The sequence below is a fragment of the Pyrenophora tritici-repentis genome, chromosome 4 (assembly GCF_003171515.1).
Source record: "Pyrenophora tritici-repentis strain M4 chromosome 4, whole genome shotgun sequence".
NCBI lineage: Eukaryota > Fungi > Ascomycota > Dothideomycetes > Pleosporales > Pleosporaceae > Pyrenophora > Pyrenophora tritici-repentis.
In genome coordinates, this window is record NC_089393.1 from 1,766,272 (window position 1) to 1,784,373 (window position 18,102).

Consider the following 18,102-nt stretch of genomic DNA (forward strand, 5'->3'; position numbering starts at 1 on the left):
TGATTTGGACGTCGGTCAATGTCCAGATATCTCGTCCGAGGCCGTTCTTCACCACTGCAGTGTATTAGTAAGGTTGTGTAGCAAGCGCGGAACACGAACATGCTTACGGTAATAGGTAAACACAGTGGGAGGTATGTTGAGCAAGACGACAATGCCCATCGTAAGGTCATCCCATGATACCTGGCGGCCTTTTTTGCCCAAGCTGGCCAGCATTCTCAGCACGAAGGCCGTTACTGCTAGAGCACACCCCGAGACACCAATGGCGATGAATTTGTCACCCTTGTACCGATCCGGGACTCCGCAACCCTTGTTGCTGACATTCTTTGTCTCTATCACAGCCGTAAGTCTCTAGGTATGCGGGTGTTTGGCGGAAATATGCCCTTACGTAGAAGCTCATATACCGAGCATGTTTTCTTGGCACAGACTGCTACAGCAGCATTCAGAGCGTCATTACTACACAAGCACTCCGAAGTGAGGTTTGCAGCGCAGGTTGACTTGGGAAGCTCTTGCATGAAACATGCTAGCTATACGGAGAAGTTAGATCTAGTTTCGGATGTGAAACCTTGGAAAGGATGGCATACCGAGCACTTTGGCATGTGTTCGGCCAAGGCCAGGAGTCCGCCCTGAGCCCGAACGGCAACCACAAAGGTTGTAAGAAACGCTATCAGAAGTTGCAACCGCATGATGAAATATGATGTATAGGTGTCGAGCAAAGAAGGCAGTAACGAGTGACTTGGGCAAGACAAATTGTGAACAGCCTAAGGGCGCATTGGACGTCGAATCCTCGGAGGCAATGGAATATGTAAGGCTTGATCACCATAACTGCACGGCACTCCGACAGACTCGTGAGGGCACCACAAGAAGTACCCATGTTTATCGGGGCCAAGAGTCAATCATACTAAATTATGGATCGGTGGAGAGAGCGTTGACAAGCTCGGATTACGGAACCCAACGAGGGGTGAGCTGCAAGGGCTGCTCAAAGAAGGTCGCAACGAGAATAATGATGACAATGGGGAAGAATCGTCCATGCCACCCTGTCAAGGAGCCGGGGTATATGTGCAGGTAAAGTTACGCCAACTGCCCTCGGCCCGACTTCCAGCAGGTGGAGGCTGTCTGGTTTTCAAGTCTCGTGTACGGGAATTCTAGAAAAACATCCCTTCTCGCATGTGCTGATATCCATCATTTCAAAGTTTTTGATTGCATACCTAAGTAGGTAGGGTGAGGTAAGAGCGGAGATAACAACTGACTTCGCGATGCACGTTGGAGGCGCGGTCTAGTTAGCCCCTTCGTCAAGCAGAAAGCGGTTTAGTAAGATCAACACCCAATCTCTGTACAAAGAGAAATTTTGGCTGACTTTGCTGATTGACGTTAGTGCTAACAGGGATACGACCCGATATGGAGGGTATCCCGGTATGTCGCTGGGTGTGCACAGACTGCGCCCCGGTAGCCATATGAAAAGTGCCCGATGCCACTCACTGACCGCGTGGTGGGATCTACTAGGGCATTCATCATACACTAGAACATTTAGGGCCCACTAGAGCACATTGCATACTTCCGTGCCGGAGGTGTGTAAGACGGGTAAAGATGTTCGAGTAAGGGCTGTCGTATTCAGAGTCAAAACCAAAAGGGTAAGCGAGCGATGATCTCAATCAGCATGTGGACAACAGCAGCCGCCGGCACGTCCGCGATGGCTACTCGAGTTTGAAGTCGCACCCCAGTATAAGTCTCGAATGGGAGCACTTCCTTTCTTCCTTCCGTACACGCTCTCTCGCCGAAGCGTAGCCTAATATCTCTCGTTTTTTATCTTCATTCCTAGGCCTCTAATTCATCCCATTTCGCTACCATGATTGTTCTCAAGGCATTGACCGTCCTCTCCTTACTTAGCTCTTTCAGTACCGCCCGTATTATGTGAGTAACATGTCTCCATATGAGGCCCTACTGCGGGCACACTTTCGCGATGGAGCACTGACGAGATTGCAGTGACGGTGCGCACCACACACCTTATAGCGGTGCAAATGTAAAGCGCGCCCAGAGCGCTACCAATACCACCACTCTAGAGCCCTACGACTATGTCATTGTCGGCTCTGGAGCTGGTGGTGGACCTCTCGCAGCCAGGCTTGCTCTCGGTGGCTACAAGGTCCTTCTCCTCGAAGCTGGCGGTGATGAGACCAACAGCTTACAGTACAGAGTACCCGTCTTGCACGCTGTTGCTGCCGAATACAAGGAAATGGCATGGAACTACTATGTCAAGCATTTCGATGAGGAAGCAGAGATGAGGATGGACACCAAGCTCACCTACAAGCTACCTGATGGTTCTATGTACACTGGCGCCAATCCCCCTTCCGGTGCCACGCCCCTCGGCATCCTCTACCCACGTGTTGGTAGTTGGGGTGGTTGTACTTCTCACAATGCCCTTATCACCCTCTACCCGTACGAGAGTGATTGGGAGCACATTCAGCGTATCACAGGCGATGACTCTTGGGCACCAAGCCAGATGCGGAAGTACTTCACACGTTTGGAGAAGTCGCGCTATCTGCCTAGCAGCATTGTTGGCCATGGATACGATGGCTGGCTCACGACCTCGGTCACTGACTTGACCTTGATTGCGCAAGACGCCAAGGTTATCTCACTCGTCCTAGCTGCTGCCAGTGCTATGGGCAAAGGTCTCATCTCATCACTTTTGAGTACAGCCACTGGCCTCGCTTCGGTTCTTACTCGCGACTTTAACCGCCCGGGCAAGTCTCGCGATCAGCAAGAAGGTCTGTGGCAAATTCCTCTCGCCATGAAGGTCCCGGAATACGAACGCGCTGGCCCCGTTGACTTCATGCGTGATGTCGTAAATGCGAAGAACAGGGATGGAAGCCGCAAGTACCATCTCGACATTCAGCTCAACACTTTGGTCACCAAGGTCAACTTCGCCCAGGTAAACGGCAAGCCCAAGGCCACTGGTGTCGACTTCTTGACCGGAAAATCGCTCTACGCAGCAGACCCAAGGCACGACCCCCAAACCCACAAGGGTACCAAGGGATCCGTCAAGGCTACTCGCGAGGTTATTCTGTCTGCTGGTACCTTCAACACCCCTCAACTCTTGATGCTCTCCGGCATTGGCCCCAAGGACGAGCTCACGCGCCACAACATCAAGGTTATCAAGGATCTCCCCGGTGTCGGCAAGAACCTTCAGGACCGCTACGAGGTTCCAGTCATGGGCGAAGCCCCTTCCAAGCTTGCCCTACTCAACGGTTGCACTTTCCTTGAAGGCGAAGACAAGTGCCTTGAAAAGTGGGAGAAGCTTCCTCTCGGTATTGGCAAGGGTGCCTACGCTACCAACGGTGTCGCAATTGCTTACACTAAGAGGGCTTCCAACACCATCAATGGCAACGCTGATCTCCTTATTGCAGGTTGGCCCGCTGCTTTCAATGGCTACTACCCCCATTTCTTCAAGAATGCTACGAAGGGCGGAAACCACTGGACATGGCTCACTCTCAAGGCTGAATCTCGCAACAACGCTGGCACCGTTACTCTGCGCAGCTCCAACCCCCAGGACGTCCCCGAGATCCAGAAGAACAACTTCAAGGTTGGCGGTGACGATGATCTCCAGGCCTTGCTTGAAGGAATGAAGCACAGTCGCAAGATCTTCAACGATCTCATTCCTATTGACGGCAAATTCAAGGAAATCTGGCCCGGCACACATGTCAAGACCGACGAGCAGTTGAAGGAATTCGCCAAGTATCAGGCTTGGGGCCACCACGCTTCTTGCTCTTGCCCTATAGGCGCCGACAATGACCCGATGGCTGTTCTCGACAGCAACTTCAAGGTACGCGGTGTTGAGGGTCTCCGTGTCGTGGATGCTTCCGCCTTCGCCAAGATCCCTGGTACTTTCATTGTGGCTTCCATTTACATGATCTCCGAGAAGGCATCCGATGTCATTCTTGCGGCAGCTAGGTCTAGTCGCTAAAGTCTTTTCGACTCATGTGGAGAGTTGTAAATAAGTACGGTGGCGCACGCTAGATTGAGTCATAACCCAAAACGGGGGCGTTATTTCCTTCTTTGCATGTATTTTTTAGATCATGGTAAAATGAATACCGTTACTTTCTTTTACATGAGTTCCACACCATGTCTCCTTACCAAGTGTTGTTGAATGTTTTATGACTGATGTCGTGGTGGTTAAAGGTTGGAGTCTATCTTTTGCCACGCGGTGACCAGGATTTGTCGATCTTTGCAAGTGCAACAGCTATCAACCCACTCCCTATGATCCGCCCGCTTTAGCGCCCGCAATATACGAACCTTATGATCCACCACTATGTTATATCCCCATGTCCCTCGATCCCGCTCCTTACCAAGCTTTAATATACTCAAGGAAAGTTACAGAGGATTTCTTGACTCAGGTCCCTCACACCCCCCGACAGAAAGCCGTGCCCGACGCCGACTTGCATTTCCTTGGATATTAATCAAATCCCCTCGTGGCCCCGAGTCAAGCCCGCGACCCAAATATTCGGCACTGTGCAACTCGTAATACACTCTACGCATCATGGGAGGGGAGCTACATATGTCAATCATGTTGTGTATTCCATATTTACTTTCACTAATCGTTAAGCCCACCCTCAACGAAACACTAGCTAAGTCCAGGTCGGTAATGTACATGCTAGCACGGGATCAAGCGATACCCATACCGGCAAATACCAGCGCTGCGACATTCATAACGACTATTACGCCCCAGATAAGTACCGCAAATGCCGCCGTGAGCCAATGGTTCCTCATTTGCACGTGCTCATTCACATCATGATCCGCAACTCCCGCGGATCCCGCTGTTCGTAGCGGTGAATCATTGTCGTGCCGCACCGCAACCTTCATGTACCGGGAGCGGCAGGTGAACCAGATCAATGGTGCGCTAACGAAAGGTAAGATAACACTGAGCGCCACTTGGCTGCCATTGAGGGCCTGGCTCAGTCCCTCTCTGCCGACAGCGCCGGCGATTATGATAGACGGTGTGATACTAATCGAACGAGTAATGAGGCGACGAATCCAGGGCTTGATGGTCCAGTTCAACTGCCCCTCTGAGACCATTTGTCCGGCAATGGTGCAGACAATGCCGGCGGATAGTCCGGATAAAAGTAGCGCCAAGGCGAACAAGGTGCCGGCAGCAGGGGCGACAGAGCGTGAAAGTAGGCTGTGAATAGAGAATAGATCTGCATCTGCCGCTTCAGATTGACCATAAAGCGATGCGCCTGCAACGATGACAATAGCCGAATTAACGAAAAGCGCGAATGTGAAGAGCGAAATGGTGAGCTCGATGATACTATAAGACATGCAGTGCTTGATAGCAGCTAGTGAAGGCTTGTACTTGAGCTCGTCGATTAGAGATCCGGTGTCTTCGTCATAGAAAGAAGTAGAATTATGATTATCGTCGTACTCACGTAGCCGCGGTTGCACGATACCACTCCCCAAGTAGAGGCTGTGAGGCATGACCGTGGCGCCCAGAATGCCACAGGCCTGGTAAAGTCTGGGCAGTATAAGTAATCATGGTGTATGCAGAGGATGGGCCAATCTTACGCTTGAGATTTGATCAGCGTCGAAGAAGGCACATAGCCGTGTAGGACCTCTCCCGCGGATGCGTGGACCTTGCTGAGCTCGAAACAGAAACACACAACAACGCCCAAGACCAGCAGAGCGACAAAAATTTCGAAGCCTCGTATGGCAGCCATGGTACCAGAAGGCGAATAAAAGAGGAGTATAATAAGGACGTCTAGAATGGATATAGCACATCCCGCGACTAGGGGTATATGAAGAAGAATGTTGAGAGCAATCGCTGTACCAATGACCTGTATCTGTTAGTCGAGCTCCATAGCTCATCGGTGCGTGTAGCTTACCTCAGCAATGTCTGTCGCAATGATGGCTGACTCGGCAAAGAAGTAAAGCACGTAATTTAGCCACAGTGGAAGATGCGCCCTACAATTCTCCGCGAGGTTCATTCCAGTAACCGAACCTAACTTGATGCAAAGAGATTGGAGAAATATAGCGAAAATATTTGACATAAGTACAACGAAGAGTAGTTTGTATTCGAATGAAGCACCAGCGGCGATGTCGGTAGCGTAGTTTCCTGTAGACAATTAGTACTCCACCCATCCCCCAAAGGAATGCTCAGCAAAAATGCTTACCGGGATCAATATAAGCAACAGCAACCATGAACCCAGGGCCGACGAATGTCAGGTACTTGCGTACGACCTCGACCGTACCACCAAAGACTCCTTTTCGGTGGGCCAATGGAATATTGTTCGTTGTACCAGAAGGCCTTGTGATGTCTTCTGAAAAGCGCAAGCCCGTGTTGTTCGCGGCATCGCTCCTCATGCGCAGACCATAGCCTGCTTTCGATGCACTCGCACGGCTGCCCTCATCAACTTGCGATGGATTAGGAGCAATATCATTATCCTTATCCAAACAATCTATCGCACGGCCATCTCTCGCTCTTTCATTCGCCACGAATCCGAGATCGGCTCTCGTCGTCGCGTCCGCATTCAATGCATTAGGGTTCTGGTTGTAGCCCTCCGGAAACTCCGGATCCACGCGCGACGGACAGTTCATTGCACAGGCGGATTCGCATACGATGCCTGTCAAAATCGAAAGCTGCTTGGTAGCTTTTTTGCGTGGTTTAGGGGAAGAAGCTGAATAAGTGCAAGAGCACGCTGATGACAAAGAAGTTGCTAGTTGCTGCTAACGCAGAACGTGTTCCACCAGTGTCGTCATTCACAGGCCCCACTGAAAACAGCGCGACTTCTCACGCCATCACATCTGAAGCTTGGAAGACTACAATTCGCGGTGTTTCGATCTATCTCGTCAATACAACACTTTATGAAGGGCGGTGTAGGGCATGGTGCCATCAGTGCAGCAAAGTGACCCGTCGCATGCTTGCAGGGTGGGTAAATTGGCCAGCGCGTTCGCCTCTTGGGCGGCACTCAGTTCCGGCATCGTATGTGTAGCATGCACGTTAGCTCCAGAAATTCTAGGGTCTTTCTGGATAACCTCGGATTGGGTAGGGTCTTCTTTGGGAGCTCGGATCCTATGTTTCCCGTCGGACGGACCTTTTACCGTAAGCAAGATGATCAACGAACGGTGTCGGGAGATCAGCTCAATGTATTGATTTTCGAGCCAGTTGGTGATCAAAACATTGGCTTCTACACTGAACTATTGATTTTGGTCGATCCTGAAGGTGTTCGTTGACATTGACTACCGTTGGCTTCCGCGTCTGATCGATTCAACTCCATGTGTGGCATATTGTACGAGAGAAGCAGATTCAAACATCCTACAGTCATCTAGATTCACTGACATTGCCATCTATGAACTAAAAGCGCTTGCTTTGTTTCCGCAGTCCTAACGGCAGGCGCGATCCGTCACACCTCAACGCCAAGGGTGCTGCTTACTCCGACGCCCACCGGCCACTGCTTACGTCGACAACGCCACTCAGCTTCGTATTATGAACATCGCATCAAAACATTGCGTCAATCTTTTCGCCCCGCTTGCTGTCGTTTGCGCGCATCTTCATGAATGCCATGCTGATATTCCTGACCCGGAAAGAAGGATTCCGAACGGCTATCACAGCACACTTCACCATGAGCAAGGTGGATCGCTCGGGAAATTGGAAGCATGCCCAAACCCATCGGCCCGATGTTGCCAGAAGGTTCCAGATCATACATGATCTGGCGTGCTAGCCCGAATGCGTATCCGTCGAGCTACAATGTATCGTAGACGATGATGAGGGTGGTCTGGGCTCTCCCAGTTGCCACTAACTATCATGTGCCTGCACTCGTTCGATGAGACGGCATAGCGCAGACGTAGCGGAAAGTTCACAAGAACTTATGAGATGTCGTAGACTTGTGTTCAATTTGTAGTTACTCAGCCTAAAGAATGTTTGCAGGACATCATAGGCCTTGCGCTGTCGCATTTGCTAATAACTTATAAACTTGCAAATCGGAGGCTCTGTTGTACCCACGAGCGTCCAACAGATCAACACGGATGGTACTACTCTAGTACACAGTTTCAATGGTTTCAATATGCCGTACGTTCAAGATACTCATCATCTTCTAAGCCCATCTCGGTTTCGAATAAAGATATCGTCTGACGCCAAAGTTTCTGGATGGTAGGTCAAAGACTGCGTCCCGTCTAAGGATTCCCAAATGCAAGGGCGAGAGGCCGAACGAAGCGCTTGCAGCTCGTACATCTTCATGTACGCTGGAGTCCCGCCCCATGGTAATGGAAGGTGATCGCTCACTGTCCACTCCCACTGGTCGCAAAACTCTTGTGGACTCCAGTCCTCGCTAGCAGCTCTGGTGCTCGCGGTGTCCCAAAGCTCACCAGCGTCTCCATCAAAATGAATGAAGCTGGAACCCTCGGTGATCTGCCGGACCATCGGAACAAACGAGTCTGGCAAATCACATGATAGTTGGAACCGGTTGTTGAGAGCCGTGGATCTTAAGGTTGTGTCTAAATTAGAGAAGCCTCGATCCACAATTTCGCTAAGGTCCACATCCTGATGCTGTTGGATGTAGTCTGAATGAAGCATGGCATCTTGCATACTGGCTGCTTGCTTGATCATCCCCCAAGCTCACACTGACTCTTTCATACGGCCCTCAATATGAACACTGAGGCCTCTGATCGGATTCGAGCTGTTTGAAATTGAGCTGAGCTCATCCAAGAAATCCGCCATAGGGCGAAGCAGCTTTTGTCCCCAGACTGAGCGGTTGGTGGCTTCATGATCCAGAGATTGTAGCCAAAAAGGAGGGTCCAAATTCGTCCAGAATCCTACATGTAACTCAACTATGAGACTTGGATTTTCGTGGAAATATGGTGCAATAGCTCGCACGTGAGACTCGCAATAGTCTATGCCCCATCTTTCTTCTCTGATGACTATAGGTAGCCGTATGCATATGCGTGTGGTCGGTGGTAATCGCCGGAGAAAGTTGACGGCGATAGCTGTGGCAGAAAAATACCAGCAAACAGGGACTACGGGTTCCGGCCAGTCGACGCAGCCTTCTGAATCTCGGAGCAAGGGATCGGTCAGATAAGATTCTAGGGCAACATCGAACTCAACCGGTATCCGGCCCCGTTCAGGGTTCCATGCGAGAACAGCCTCTTGAGAGCCAGTTATGAATGGTGGCATCATACCCCGAAACCGATAAGGGGTTACAGTTGCTTCAGCTGCCAGCTCGTTGAACCTTGGGTGTGAGGCTGCGAGCTCCAATGTGTGATGCAGAGCATCACAGAACGATGCCGATATCTGCCATCGCCACCGGTAATCCGAATCACTAATGCCATCTCTACCGTTCAGTTGTTCTCCGTCTTTGACGGCATCGTATGCTTACGGTAGTAGCGGGCAATACCAGGGAATTTTGCTGCTACCTCATCCACCATGGCAGGTGTAACACATCCGCCTTTGGCGACGTGATGTAGAATATGTATTTTCATGCGCCGCGCACTCTGCAGGAGCCGTTCGAAGCGGCCGGCTTTGGAGTCAAGGTCGTTATACTTGATACCATCTGCTTCGGAACGCGCAGGGACAAAGGTAATCGTGTTCACCCTCATGGCAATAAACTGCATCTCTTCAGCTGCAAGCTTGCAGCTGTTTGTCAGCGCGTTTTTGTCCTGGTGTTTTCCCTGACTCGCGTATTGCAGCTTGTCGGAGGCATAGTCGTAAAAGACGCCACCAGCGTCGTGCGCGTAGTATTCGTAGATGTTGTCGCGTAACTCTCGGGGGAGGCGGAAGAATGGCGACTGTCGTTGGTCCAACATGTTGGGATATGTGAAATGGAGTGGCTCGGGAATTTTGGGGATTTGTGGGAAGATCGTAATGCACCAGCTGGTCACGTGCTGACTCTACCATGGTTCGGACAGAGACTAGCTTTGCATCTTTCGCCCACGCCTTTCTGTTTTCATTACTGCACCCCCTTAGGAAACAAATTATCAATAAAAGAAAAGAGTGGCGAAATCTATGACCGCCTAAGACTATCTAGGTAGGATCCCAATTCCCTAATGGTGATGCTACTCCAAAACGCCCCTCAATATAGCGAACCACCTGCACCACAAAGCCTACTGTGAATAAGAAACAATGCAAAGTTATATGTTCAAAATTATGATACATAAAATGATCGACATCAACCCTTCCGCATCCCTCAATTATTGTACCTCCTCAGCCTCCTCAACATCCCCGCAAACCTCCTCCTATTAACATACACAAACCCCACGATGCCCACCACCACGACCAAACTCCCCGCACCAGCCCCAACCCCCTTATTCCCCACCGCCTTCTTCTTCGCCTCCTCATAATACCCCTTCACCATCTCCCTAACACCCTCATCAGCCTCCAAATCCGGCATACTCATGATCTTCACCACCAGCGCCGTCCACCCTGTAAACTGCTGACCGCGTTGCCCGTGGCCGCCAACAGGATCATACTGCTCCCAGACAAAGCCCGTGTCAAGGTAGGACGTATAAACCGTCTCGACAATGTTGCGGCGGAGTTGGATGTATATTTCCTGACAGCGCCGTTGGAATGGTCCTGGTGTTTGGGCGAGGGAGAGCAGGCGCTCGAGGATAAGGTAGTTGAAGTTTATCCAGATAGGGGATCGCCAATAGTTGTCGCCTACCCCGTAGTGTTTGTCTCCCTCACTGAGGCTGCGCACGCCGTGGTCGGTCCAGAGGTGGCTTGGGTTGCGAATGAGGTCGAGGACGAATCGCAGATGTGGGTGCGAGGCGTCGAGGAAGCCGGTCAGTAGTGGAAAGAGGGAGACGTAGCCTTTGTGGCAGGCGTGTGTGTGGACGGTTTTGCGGACGACGGCGTCGCAATAGGCGTTTTGGGCATCCTCCCAGTGGATGAGTTCGAGGTTGTTTCTGATGCCGCGGACGTGGTTCTGGTAGGTGAATGCATCGTGGGTGCTTTCTGTAAAGAAGGCTATTTGTTCTAGTGTTCGTGCCATTACTCCGACCCAGCACAAGGCATCTAGATGCAACTCGGTGATGTCAGGGGGCAGCGGTAGCCCTCGTTCAGATTGGCAGTTGGAATGGAATGAGCTTCCACGTCCCCAGACTGCGACTTGCGGAACCACTCGTAGTGTCTCTTGAGTAGCGGGTACAGCTTGGCCACGAATACCTTGCCAGTCTCACTTTGGCTGAGATACACCGATTCGCGTCCGTAGTACTTGGTCGTTCCCCTCAACATGTCGATGAATTTCGAGATGACCAGAAACATGGTAGGCGGATTGGCAATATGCGGAAATTGTGTGACGGACGGTCCAGGTGTCGCACGTTCTGCTTCCGCTCCCAAGATTTGCTCTCGTGCGATCCATCCATCATTGTCCATCAAAAGGAGCCAGTCACGGATGACCTCCAGCGCAAGATCGGCGTCCCATTCGATAATAGGAAGAAGATGAAATCCTTCATCCCATAGGAAGCCTCGCGGAAACATCGAACGGGATGGTGTATGTGTAAGAAGTTCGTATGGGCCCTTCGTCTCTGGTGTTGTATGCTTCTTCGCGTCTTCCGTCTTAAGCCAGAAGTTGCCAGTGGTCTCTGCATAGATGGCTTTCTTGGCTGTATCCACCTTTGTAGTACCGGAAAAGTACCCGAGCCCGCCTAACAGGTCAGAGAAAACATTCTCTGCGAAAGCGAGGTGGCGATCGGTGATGAACGGGGCTTTTGGCTTGAAGATGGACACAAAGCTTTTCTGGAATGAGCTGATAGTACTTTCAAGGTCTGTTGTAAGACTGGCAGCTAAGATGAGTCAGTCAATGCGTTTTAATTCGGTTTGGGCAACATAGCCGCGAGTCGAGGCCAGAAGGGACATACTCACAGGTCATTGCTCGTGTAGCTGTTCCGCTGGAGTACAAGATATCAAACTGCTCGGTGTCAGTCCTCCCCCCATACGTTAGTCACAGCATCTAACCTCGAATCCTCCATGACACACAAACTGCACAAGTTGTATATTACCCGTGCCTGGGAAGGTGTTCAGAACGAGATCGGTTGGCCCTGACTGGGTGCGTTGCTCGGTCTGGTCTTTCAGCGCAGCCAAAAACGTAGCTTCTTGCACATAACTTCATTAGCCAACAGTTCGCCATGGTGATGAGCTGAGATGTCGAATATGCTATACCCACATTTGGCCTGCCATAGTCTATCCTCTGTCACATTCAAGGTCTTGATAAACGCCGCCTCAGGGGCTCCTTCGTTGTTGAGGGGTACGCCAATATGTATGCCAGCGCTACCCAGCACCGGATGTGCGAGCTCAATATCTACAGCGTGAACAGCGGTATCGCCACCGTCTCCGAGTCGCGGATGCGCCTCGAGCTTGCAAGTTGCGCAGCCCCATGGCCTCCATACCAACATAGAAGACGACAGTCGTCTTCTGATCAGGCCCCGCACCAGACCGTGGTATACCTCTAATCCGCAACCCCCAATTGCCCGCGCTTTGGCCTTCGGAATATTTCACGAACTCAGTGGTCAGATTGATCTTATTGCCCACATCTTCTATGATCTGTCTGCCGCCCTCTCGTGTATCGTACGCAGTCCAGCCGTAGCGTGCCATACCTTCGCTCTGGTTGACATTATGCCGCAGCGCTGCAACGAAATGTTAGCAACCTGGTTTTGGCAACATGAAGACCATGCACCTACTCTTCTCAACATCCTCCAGCTTCCCCCACATCAACCCCGCAAGGACGCTCTTGGGCACCCGCGGGCGCAGCCCCAGGTATACATTCGGACGATAGGGGCCCCATAGTAGCGAGTCGCTACTCGTGTGGACGTTGTGGTCAGCGGCGGACGCTCGAGGGCAAGGGAGAAGCGCGAAGACGAGAGCGAGGAGGGTTGAAGGGAGCAGCATGTTCTGGCGACGCGTAATGCGACGCGTTTTGAACCAATTACTCGCAAAGGCGCGTTGTGTGGATGGCACGGGATTTATGGTTGCTTTTCCCACAGCATCGTCATGGGCTATTAGCTAATTGTCACAGGTACTCTGGCCGGCTGTATCGTCGGTCGGGATCATCATTGCCCAGAAAGACACCATGTCTTTGGACCCCGAATTGTCGATTGGTCAAAGCGCGTGGTTCGGGATGATGTGACGACATGGGCCAACGAAACCACCAAACCTTGAATCGCAAATCAGTTCGTGTGCGATAAGACGCGCGGTTTGTTTTACACAATGTCGCGCATCGCACCGTGTTTCCCGCGAAAGTTCACTTTGTTTTCATTTTCACAATACGTAGACGGCGAGTAACCACTGCAACATCTTGTTATGACTAGCTATCAACCTTGGCCAGACGATATCTTCACATCGAACGTATACAAGAAATGCGTTTGCTTACGTGTGAAAACCAGGTGAGCGGAGAGGCAGCTAGCCGCACATCCTATCCACTCTTCCAACCCGCGCGACGTCAGCGGTTCAATCAAGTACGAGCTCCAGCTCCACCAAACATGCCGAGCCCCCGCACAACATCAAGCCAGCGTGGGTGCAAAAACTCAGGATAAAAGGCAAAGGCCTGGGCAATGGACCCCGGAGTAGTTCAATTTGAAAGACACCCGAATTTGCAGAAGCTGGGTCGCGTGACGGTTTTACTATTCAAGCCTTGTCCGTCACCATGGAAGAGCAAGTCGAGCGTTTGGTGAAGAAAGTCTGGGGTATATAAAGAGTTGGACGTTCAAAGAAACCATGTATGTTGACTGGTTTATAGACAAATTTCAAGATGTCCCGGCATCGCAGCGTTACCTCGTCGCTGTAGCCGGGCATCCCGGGGTCTGGTACGTATACATATTCATTCAACATATCAATTCCCAACACCCTCACACATAGTCACATGACCATCCTTTATCACCACATGTGAACCCTGCTCAAATATCCATAATTCTCACAACCCAAACTCAACAACAAGTTCATACTAACACCCCTCCCCCAGGAAAAACAACCCTCGCCTCCACCATCTCCACCCGCCTAAACGCCCTCCACACCACCCACTCACCTGCGACCTCCAACTCCTCCCCACTCTCAACCTTCATCCCCATGGACGGCTTCCACCTAACCCGCACCCAACTCTCGGCGCTCCCGGACCCCAGCACAGCATTCGCCCGTCGCGGCGCCCCCTTCACCTTTAACGGCCCCTCTTTCCTCTCTCTCGTACAATCTCTCCGTTCCCCCATCCTCCCAGAGACATCAACCCTGTACGCCCCCTCCTTCTCCCACGCGATCAAAGACCCCGTTGAAAATGACATCGCCATCCTGCCGTCCGTGCGCATCGTGGTGTTCGAAGGAAACTACTGCGCGTTGAATAAAGCGCCGTGGTCCGAGGCTGCGGCGCTTATGGACGAGATGTGGTTCGTCGAGGTGGACTTTGAGGTCGCGAGATGCAGGTTGGTACAGAGGCATGTGAAAGCAGGTATTGCGAGGGATGAAGAGGAGGCGGGAAAGAGAGCCGATGAAAATGATTTGGTTAATGGGAGGGAGATTGTGGAGAATAGGGTGCCGGTTTGTGAGGTTGTGAGGAGTGTCGAGGATGGGGCGTGGGCGCCGGAGAGGCAGGGGGTTAGGGATGAGAGGGAAGAGAGATACAAGGAGAGGTATATGGACTGACTGTAGGTAGTAGGTAGAGGGTAGGTAAAACTCGTGGAATGCCTGTATCAAATAAGTCCCTCCCTCAATTATGGTCCACTCGATGTCCGCCCTTGCCGAGAGCCACCAGAAAAGTCGAAGCAAATCAGCATACCAATGTAGCTTCCTGAACAAAACACACTCTAAACGTACACAGACAACATTTGACGTTTCAAAATCATATTGCTATGATAAATTCTACTCAAGGCCGTAAACATGGAGCCTGGGAGACACCAAGGTTCGGCTTCCCAACCCAAAACCACTCGTCAAAGGTACTAGATAGGAAGTGAATACTGTACTTGTGCAGACAGATCCATGCCCAAGGAAATATTGGCCATTAGGCGCTGTGGTCCCGAAACAAAGAGTTGGGCCGTCATCAAGGCTTATCCTGAACGCCGCATCCGACTCCGCAAAAGACGATTGAGGTTAGGCCGTTCGAAGGTGCGTTATAGTTACATTTTGGGCACCGTCATCCAAGGTTGCGCCAATGAGTGCAAAGGAAATGGAGGCGCGTAAGGGGCTCAGCAACACGGGTATGTCAGCTATGCCTTGACCGCACCCCCTTCTGTCGCTTGGGGCTCCTCGGTGTTCTCGAAATCTGAAGCCGATGTCTCACGGTTCAGGCTGGTCTCGCGGTGTAAGAAAGTGTGTTCCTTGACCGGGCTGCCGGCAACCTCGCCTTGACCGTTGGTGGTTCCGTTGACATGGCCGTTGCCGTTGCCGTTTTGTCCGGTAGGTGTGGGTGGCGCAATGTGTGGAATCTTCTCGGGGTTGGGGTGCTCACGGCCAACTTGGGTGACGCCGACGTCGCCAGCCTTTCCAGCCTTGGAGAGGGCATAGTCGCCGCTGTCGAAGTACTTGCGCTCCTGCAGGCATGTGTCAGCCGGATTCTATGAGAATGTGATTCTGAGCGTGTCGTACCTTGAGCTTGTTCTGAAGCAAGTCCTTCTTGTTGGGGAGCTTGCCGTAAAGACGGAAGAGTTTGGCCTCTTGCTCCGACATTTTCTATTCCATTCTGTCAGCTATCGTCGTTCCCAGGGGGATTCGCCATATCCCGAGCCCTATTTTCAGGGTCCGAGAAAGTTGCGCAGGGGTTGGCATGACGTACACTGATGTCCACCTTGTTCTGCTGGTGGGGGTTCATGATGGCGGTTGATTGATGAATCGAGGTTATCGTGTCGCGGGTGCTGTTATATAAAGTAGCTACTGCTCGCCAGAGGTGCAGAGGGCCTTATTTATTCCTTGTCGGGTCGTCGCCACGAAGAAGCTCGGGTAGGCGTTGGGCGAATACTGTGAACGGCTGCGTGACAGGGACAGGGAGGGCGAATTGGTGTGATGGCTCCCGCTCCTACCACTGACGATGGGTGCCGACGAGTAACAACGGCAAGGGGCAATTGAGACGGCGTGCACTCAAAACGAGGCAGACTGGAATTGCAGAGTGAGAGTGAGGGTCAAGATGCGTGGTGCAGTGGATAATGGAATCGTCGTTGTTGCGTCCAAGTAGGGTCAACCAAGGAGGGGTAGATGCACAGATATGTAGTAGGCCATGGGTGGACCAACGGTAGCAACGACCAAGCCGTGGCTTGTGTGACGGGCTAATTGACGCAGTCGACACAGGGAATCAAGGGAGAAGCCGCTGCCGCGAAAAGATTCATGGTTAGTCCTTGTGCGTGCTGGACAATGGATTGCCGTAGCCTTTACCAGACTGAGCAACTTCTCAGCGTCACGCGTACACATCATTGGACTCTGCACATATTGTCTCGGCTTGATCGCCAGGGCCCGTCTTGGACGGCCGTGAATCGTCCAGTGATTTGAGCCCTTGGCTGCTGTGTACAAGACCGGCACGGAGCAAGCTTACATGGAGTTCTGGAAAGTATATTGCCGTGCAACTTTTATCACGCATGACGAAAGCATCTTCCCCGCTTACCGTTAGCTGTGGCTTACTCGGGCCTGATAGGCCGTCTCCATCCGCTAGTGTTAGTCTTCAGCAAACCCTGACCGTCTGCCTCCCACGACCACATGCTCTATTTAGCGAGATACTACTGCAGCGCTCCAAGAGTCTCACCATCGATCCAGACACCAGGAGACCACTGCGGAATTTAGAGCACACGCCGCGATCGCCGCCTGCTATCCCATTCGCCCATCTGTTGCCGTACATCCTGACATCCGAAAATACGCAAGCCGGAAACTTCACCCCCCCTCCAATCAGCTTCAACATGGCCGACACCGGCAAAACTTTTGTTGTAGAGCACCTGGACCCGGAGTTGGAGGAGTGGTCATCATTGGAGTACTCAGCCATCGCAGCTGAATCCCATGCATCTGGCGCCCAGTTTCTGCTGTCTTCGGTGCCAGCCTCTCTGAAGTTGCCCGCAAACCTTCAGGGAGCAAAAGGCCTCAATGTTGAAACGCGAGGAATCGAGGAGATATATGCCGACAAAAAGGACAAAGTATGTTTGCTTGATCCCGCCGCATCCAAGGACCTAAGTCCCGAAGACGGCGAGACATTCGACATCTTCCTGTTCGGTGGCATCCTTGGTGAGTCCACTGTGCTTTGTTTTTCCCCAACATGATTCAACGTAAGCTGAGCTGACCTGACCAGGGGATGACCCGCCGAGAGGTATGTGATGATGCAAGCACCGTACGGTGTGCTCTGTGTCGGCTAATGATTCTCGGTAGACCGGACCTCAGAGCTGCGCAAAAAGGGATACCAAGGACGTCGTCTGGGTCCGGTACAGATGACAACCGACACAGCAGTTCGCGTAACTAGGATCTGCGTTCAGGACAAGGGTAAGTCCGACGTGGGAATATTCTTTGGGTAGAATGCTGACAGCGTGCAGTGCCCGTGGAGAAGATCCAATACATTGACCATCCAGACCTGAAGATCAACAAGAACGAAAGCACGCAGATGCCGTTCCGTTATGTCAAGGGCGATGATGGAGAGCCGATTATGCCGAAGGTACGTGGCATAGGGCTCCAAAGTGAAATGGTGTTGACCAGATGCATAGGGCATGCGTGAGCTGATCGTTAAGGACTCAGCCAAGAGTCTCGATGATCTCTTCTAGAGACAAAGAGCCAATGGGTGTGGGTATGCCTGGGCTCTCAGGCATCTTCCAGTACCAGGCAGGTGGAAAACGAACATGCGCCACTGTGGCACGCAGTATTCGACGGCAATGCATGTGTGCCTCTTGTGGGGATTTGTAGCAGCATGACGATTCATGGAGGGCTCCGTGTTGTAGTACTAGACGCGACTTGAGATGTTAGTCGGATCTCGAGTAGACGGGCCGAACCGGACGCAGTCTTGCTTCCAGAAACTCGGTTCACGCATGGGTAGCGTAACGATATAGCAACATTGATATGGCAAAAGCGGCAGCGGATGCAGTCTGGCGCGTGTGATTGCCATGTGGGCAGGCCGTTATGAAGGACATAAGTATGCAGCCACGGCTCGCAGCCGACAACGCGTGTTCAGGCTCGTCAAGGTGCGCCTC

At 51.9% G+C, this 18,102-nt stretch overlaps 11 protein-coding genes across 11 annotated transcripts; 3 read left to right on the plus strand and 8 right to left on the minus strand.

The window, feature by feature from the left end:
- Nucleotides 1-48: 48 nt before the first annotated feature.
- On the minus strand, nt 49-683 carry PtrM4_094640 (uncharacterized protein; the record flags this gene model as incomplete). Its single annotated transcript, XM_066107096.1, has 3 exons — nt 49-329; nt 386-524; nt 582-683. The coding sequence occupies 3 exons, from the start codon at nt 681-683 to the stop codon at nt 49-51; spliced, it is 522 nt and encodes a 173-aa protein (XP_065962764.1).
- Nucleotides 684-1,843: 1,160 nt separating this feature from the next.
- On the plus strand, nt 1,844-3,955 carry PtrM4_094650 (BetA, Choline dehydrogenase and related flavoprotein; the record flags this gene model as incomplete). The annotated part of the gene is made up of 2 exons (XM_066107097.1): nt 1,844-1,908; nt 1,981-3,955. The coding sequence occupies 2 exons, from the start codon at nt 1,844-1,846 to the stop codon at nt 3,953-3,955; spliced, it is 2,040 nt and encodes a 679-aa protein (XP_065962765.1).
- A 698-nt stretch (nt 3,956-4,653) lies between these two features.
- On the minus strand, nt 4,654-6,579 carry PtrM4_094660 (MntH, Mn2+ and Fe2+ transporter NRAMP family; the record flags this gene model as incomplete). Its single annotated transcript, XM_066107098.1, has 4 exons — nt 4,654-5,500; nt 5,551-5,819; nt 5,868-6,097; nt 6,156-6,579. 4 exons carry the CDS (start codon nt 6,577-6,579, stop codon nt 4,654-4,656), a joined length of 1,770 nt encoding a protein of 589 aa, XP_065962766.1.
- A 1,489-nt stretch (nt 6,580-8,068) lies between these two features.
- On the minus strand, nt 8,069-8,566 carry PtrM4_094670 (uncharacterized protein; the record flags this gene model as incomplete). The annotated part of the gene is made up of 1 exon (XM_066107099.1): nt 8,069-8,566. One exon carries the CDS (start codon nt 8,564-8,566, stop codon nt 8,069-8,071), a length of 498 nt encoding a protein of 165 aa, XP_065962767.1.
- A 30-nt stretch (nt 8,567-8,596) lies between these two features.
- PtrM4_094680 (uncharacterized protein) lies at nt 8,597-9,154 on the minus strand (the record flags this gene model as incomplete). Its single annotated transcript, XM_066107100.1, has 1 exon — nt 8,597-9,154. The coding sequence occupies one exon, from the start codon at nt 9,152-9,154 to the stop codon at nt 8,597-8,599; it is 558 nt and encodes a 185-aa protein (XP_065962768.1).
- A 161-nt stretch (nt 9,155-9,315) lies between these two features.
- PtrM4_094690 (uncharacterized protein) lies at nt 9,316-9,780 on the minus strand (the record flags this gene model as incomplete). The annotated part of the gene is made up of 1 exon (XM_066107101.1): nt 9,316-9,780. One exon carries the CDS (start codon nt 9,778-9,780, stop codon nt 9,316-9,318), a length of 465 nt encoding a protein of 154 aa, XP_065962769.1.
- A 380-nt stretch (nt 9,781-10,160) lies between these two features.
- PtrM4_094700 (glucosidase I) lies at nt 10,161-10,964 on the minus strand (the record flags this gene model as incomplete). The annotated part of the gene is made up of 1 exon (XM_066107102.1): nt 10,161-10,964. One exon carries the CDS (start codon nt 10,962-10,964, stop codon nt 10,161-10,163), a length of 804 nt encoding a protein of 267 aa, XP_065962770.1.
- Nucleotides 10,965-10,987: 23 nt separating this feature from the next.
- PtrM4_094710 (glucosidase I) lies at nt 10,988-12,859 on the minus strand (the record flags this gene model as incomplete). The annotated part of the gene is made up of 6 exons (XM_066107103.1): nt 10,988-11,757; nt 11,837-11,882; nt 11,930-12,077; nt 12,134-12,272; nt 12,361-12,597; nt 12,652-12,859. 6 exons carry the CDS (start codon nt 12,857-12,859, stop codon nt 10,988-10,990), a joined length of 1,548 nt encoding a protein of 515 aa, XP_065962771.1.
- A 1,173-nt stretch (nt 12,860-14,032) lies between these two features.
- Nucleotides 14,033-14,599, plus strand: PtrM4_094720 (uncharacterized protein; the record flags this gene model as incomplete). The annotated part of the gene is made up of 1 exon (XM_001934139.1): nt 14,033-14,599. One exon carries the CDS (start codon nt 14,033-14,035, stop codon nt 14,597-14,599), a length of 567 nt encoding a protein of 188 aa, XP_001934174.1.
- A 560-nt stretch (nt 14,600-15,159) lies between these two features.
- Nucleotides 15,160-15,761, minus strand: PtrM4_094730 (Endosulfine domain containing protein; the record flags this gene model as incomplete). Its single annotated transcript, XM_066107104.1, has 4 exons — nt 15,160-15,215; nt 15,402-15,483; nt 15,539-15,622; nt 15,726-15,761. The coding sequence occupies 4 exons, from the start codon at nt 15,759-15,761 to the stop codon at nt 15,160-15,162; spliced, it is 258 nt and encodes an 85-aa protein (XP_065962772.1).
- A 1,072-nt stretch (nt 15,762-16,833) lies between these two features.
- PtrM4_094740 (RNA-Me-trans domain containing protein) lies at nt 16,834-17,679 on the plus strand (the record flags this gene model as incomplete). Its single annotated transcript, XM_001934137.2, has 5 exons — nt 16,834-17,152; nt 17,217-17,234; nt 17,294-17,404; nt 17,455-17,573; nt 17,623-17,679. 5 exons carry the CDS (start codon nt 16,834-16,836, stop codon nt 17,677-17,679), a joined length of 624 nt encoding a protein of 207 aa, XP_001934172.1.
- Between the last annotated feature and the right edge of the window lie 423 nt (nt 17,680-18,102).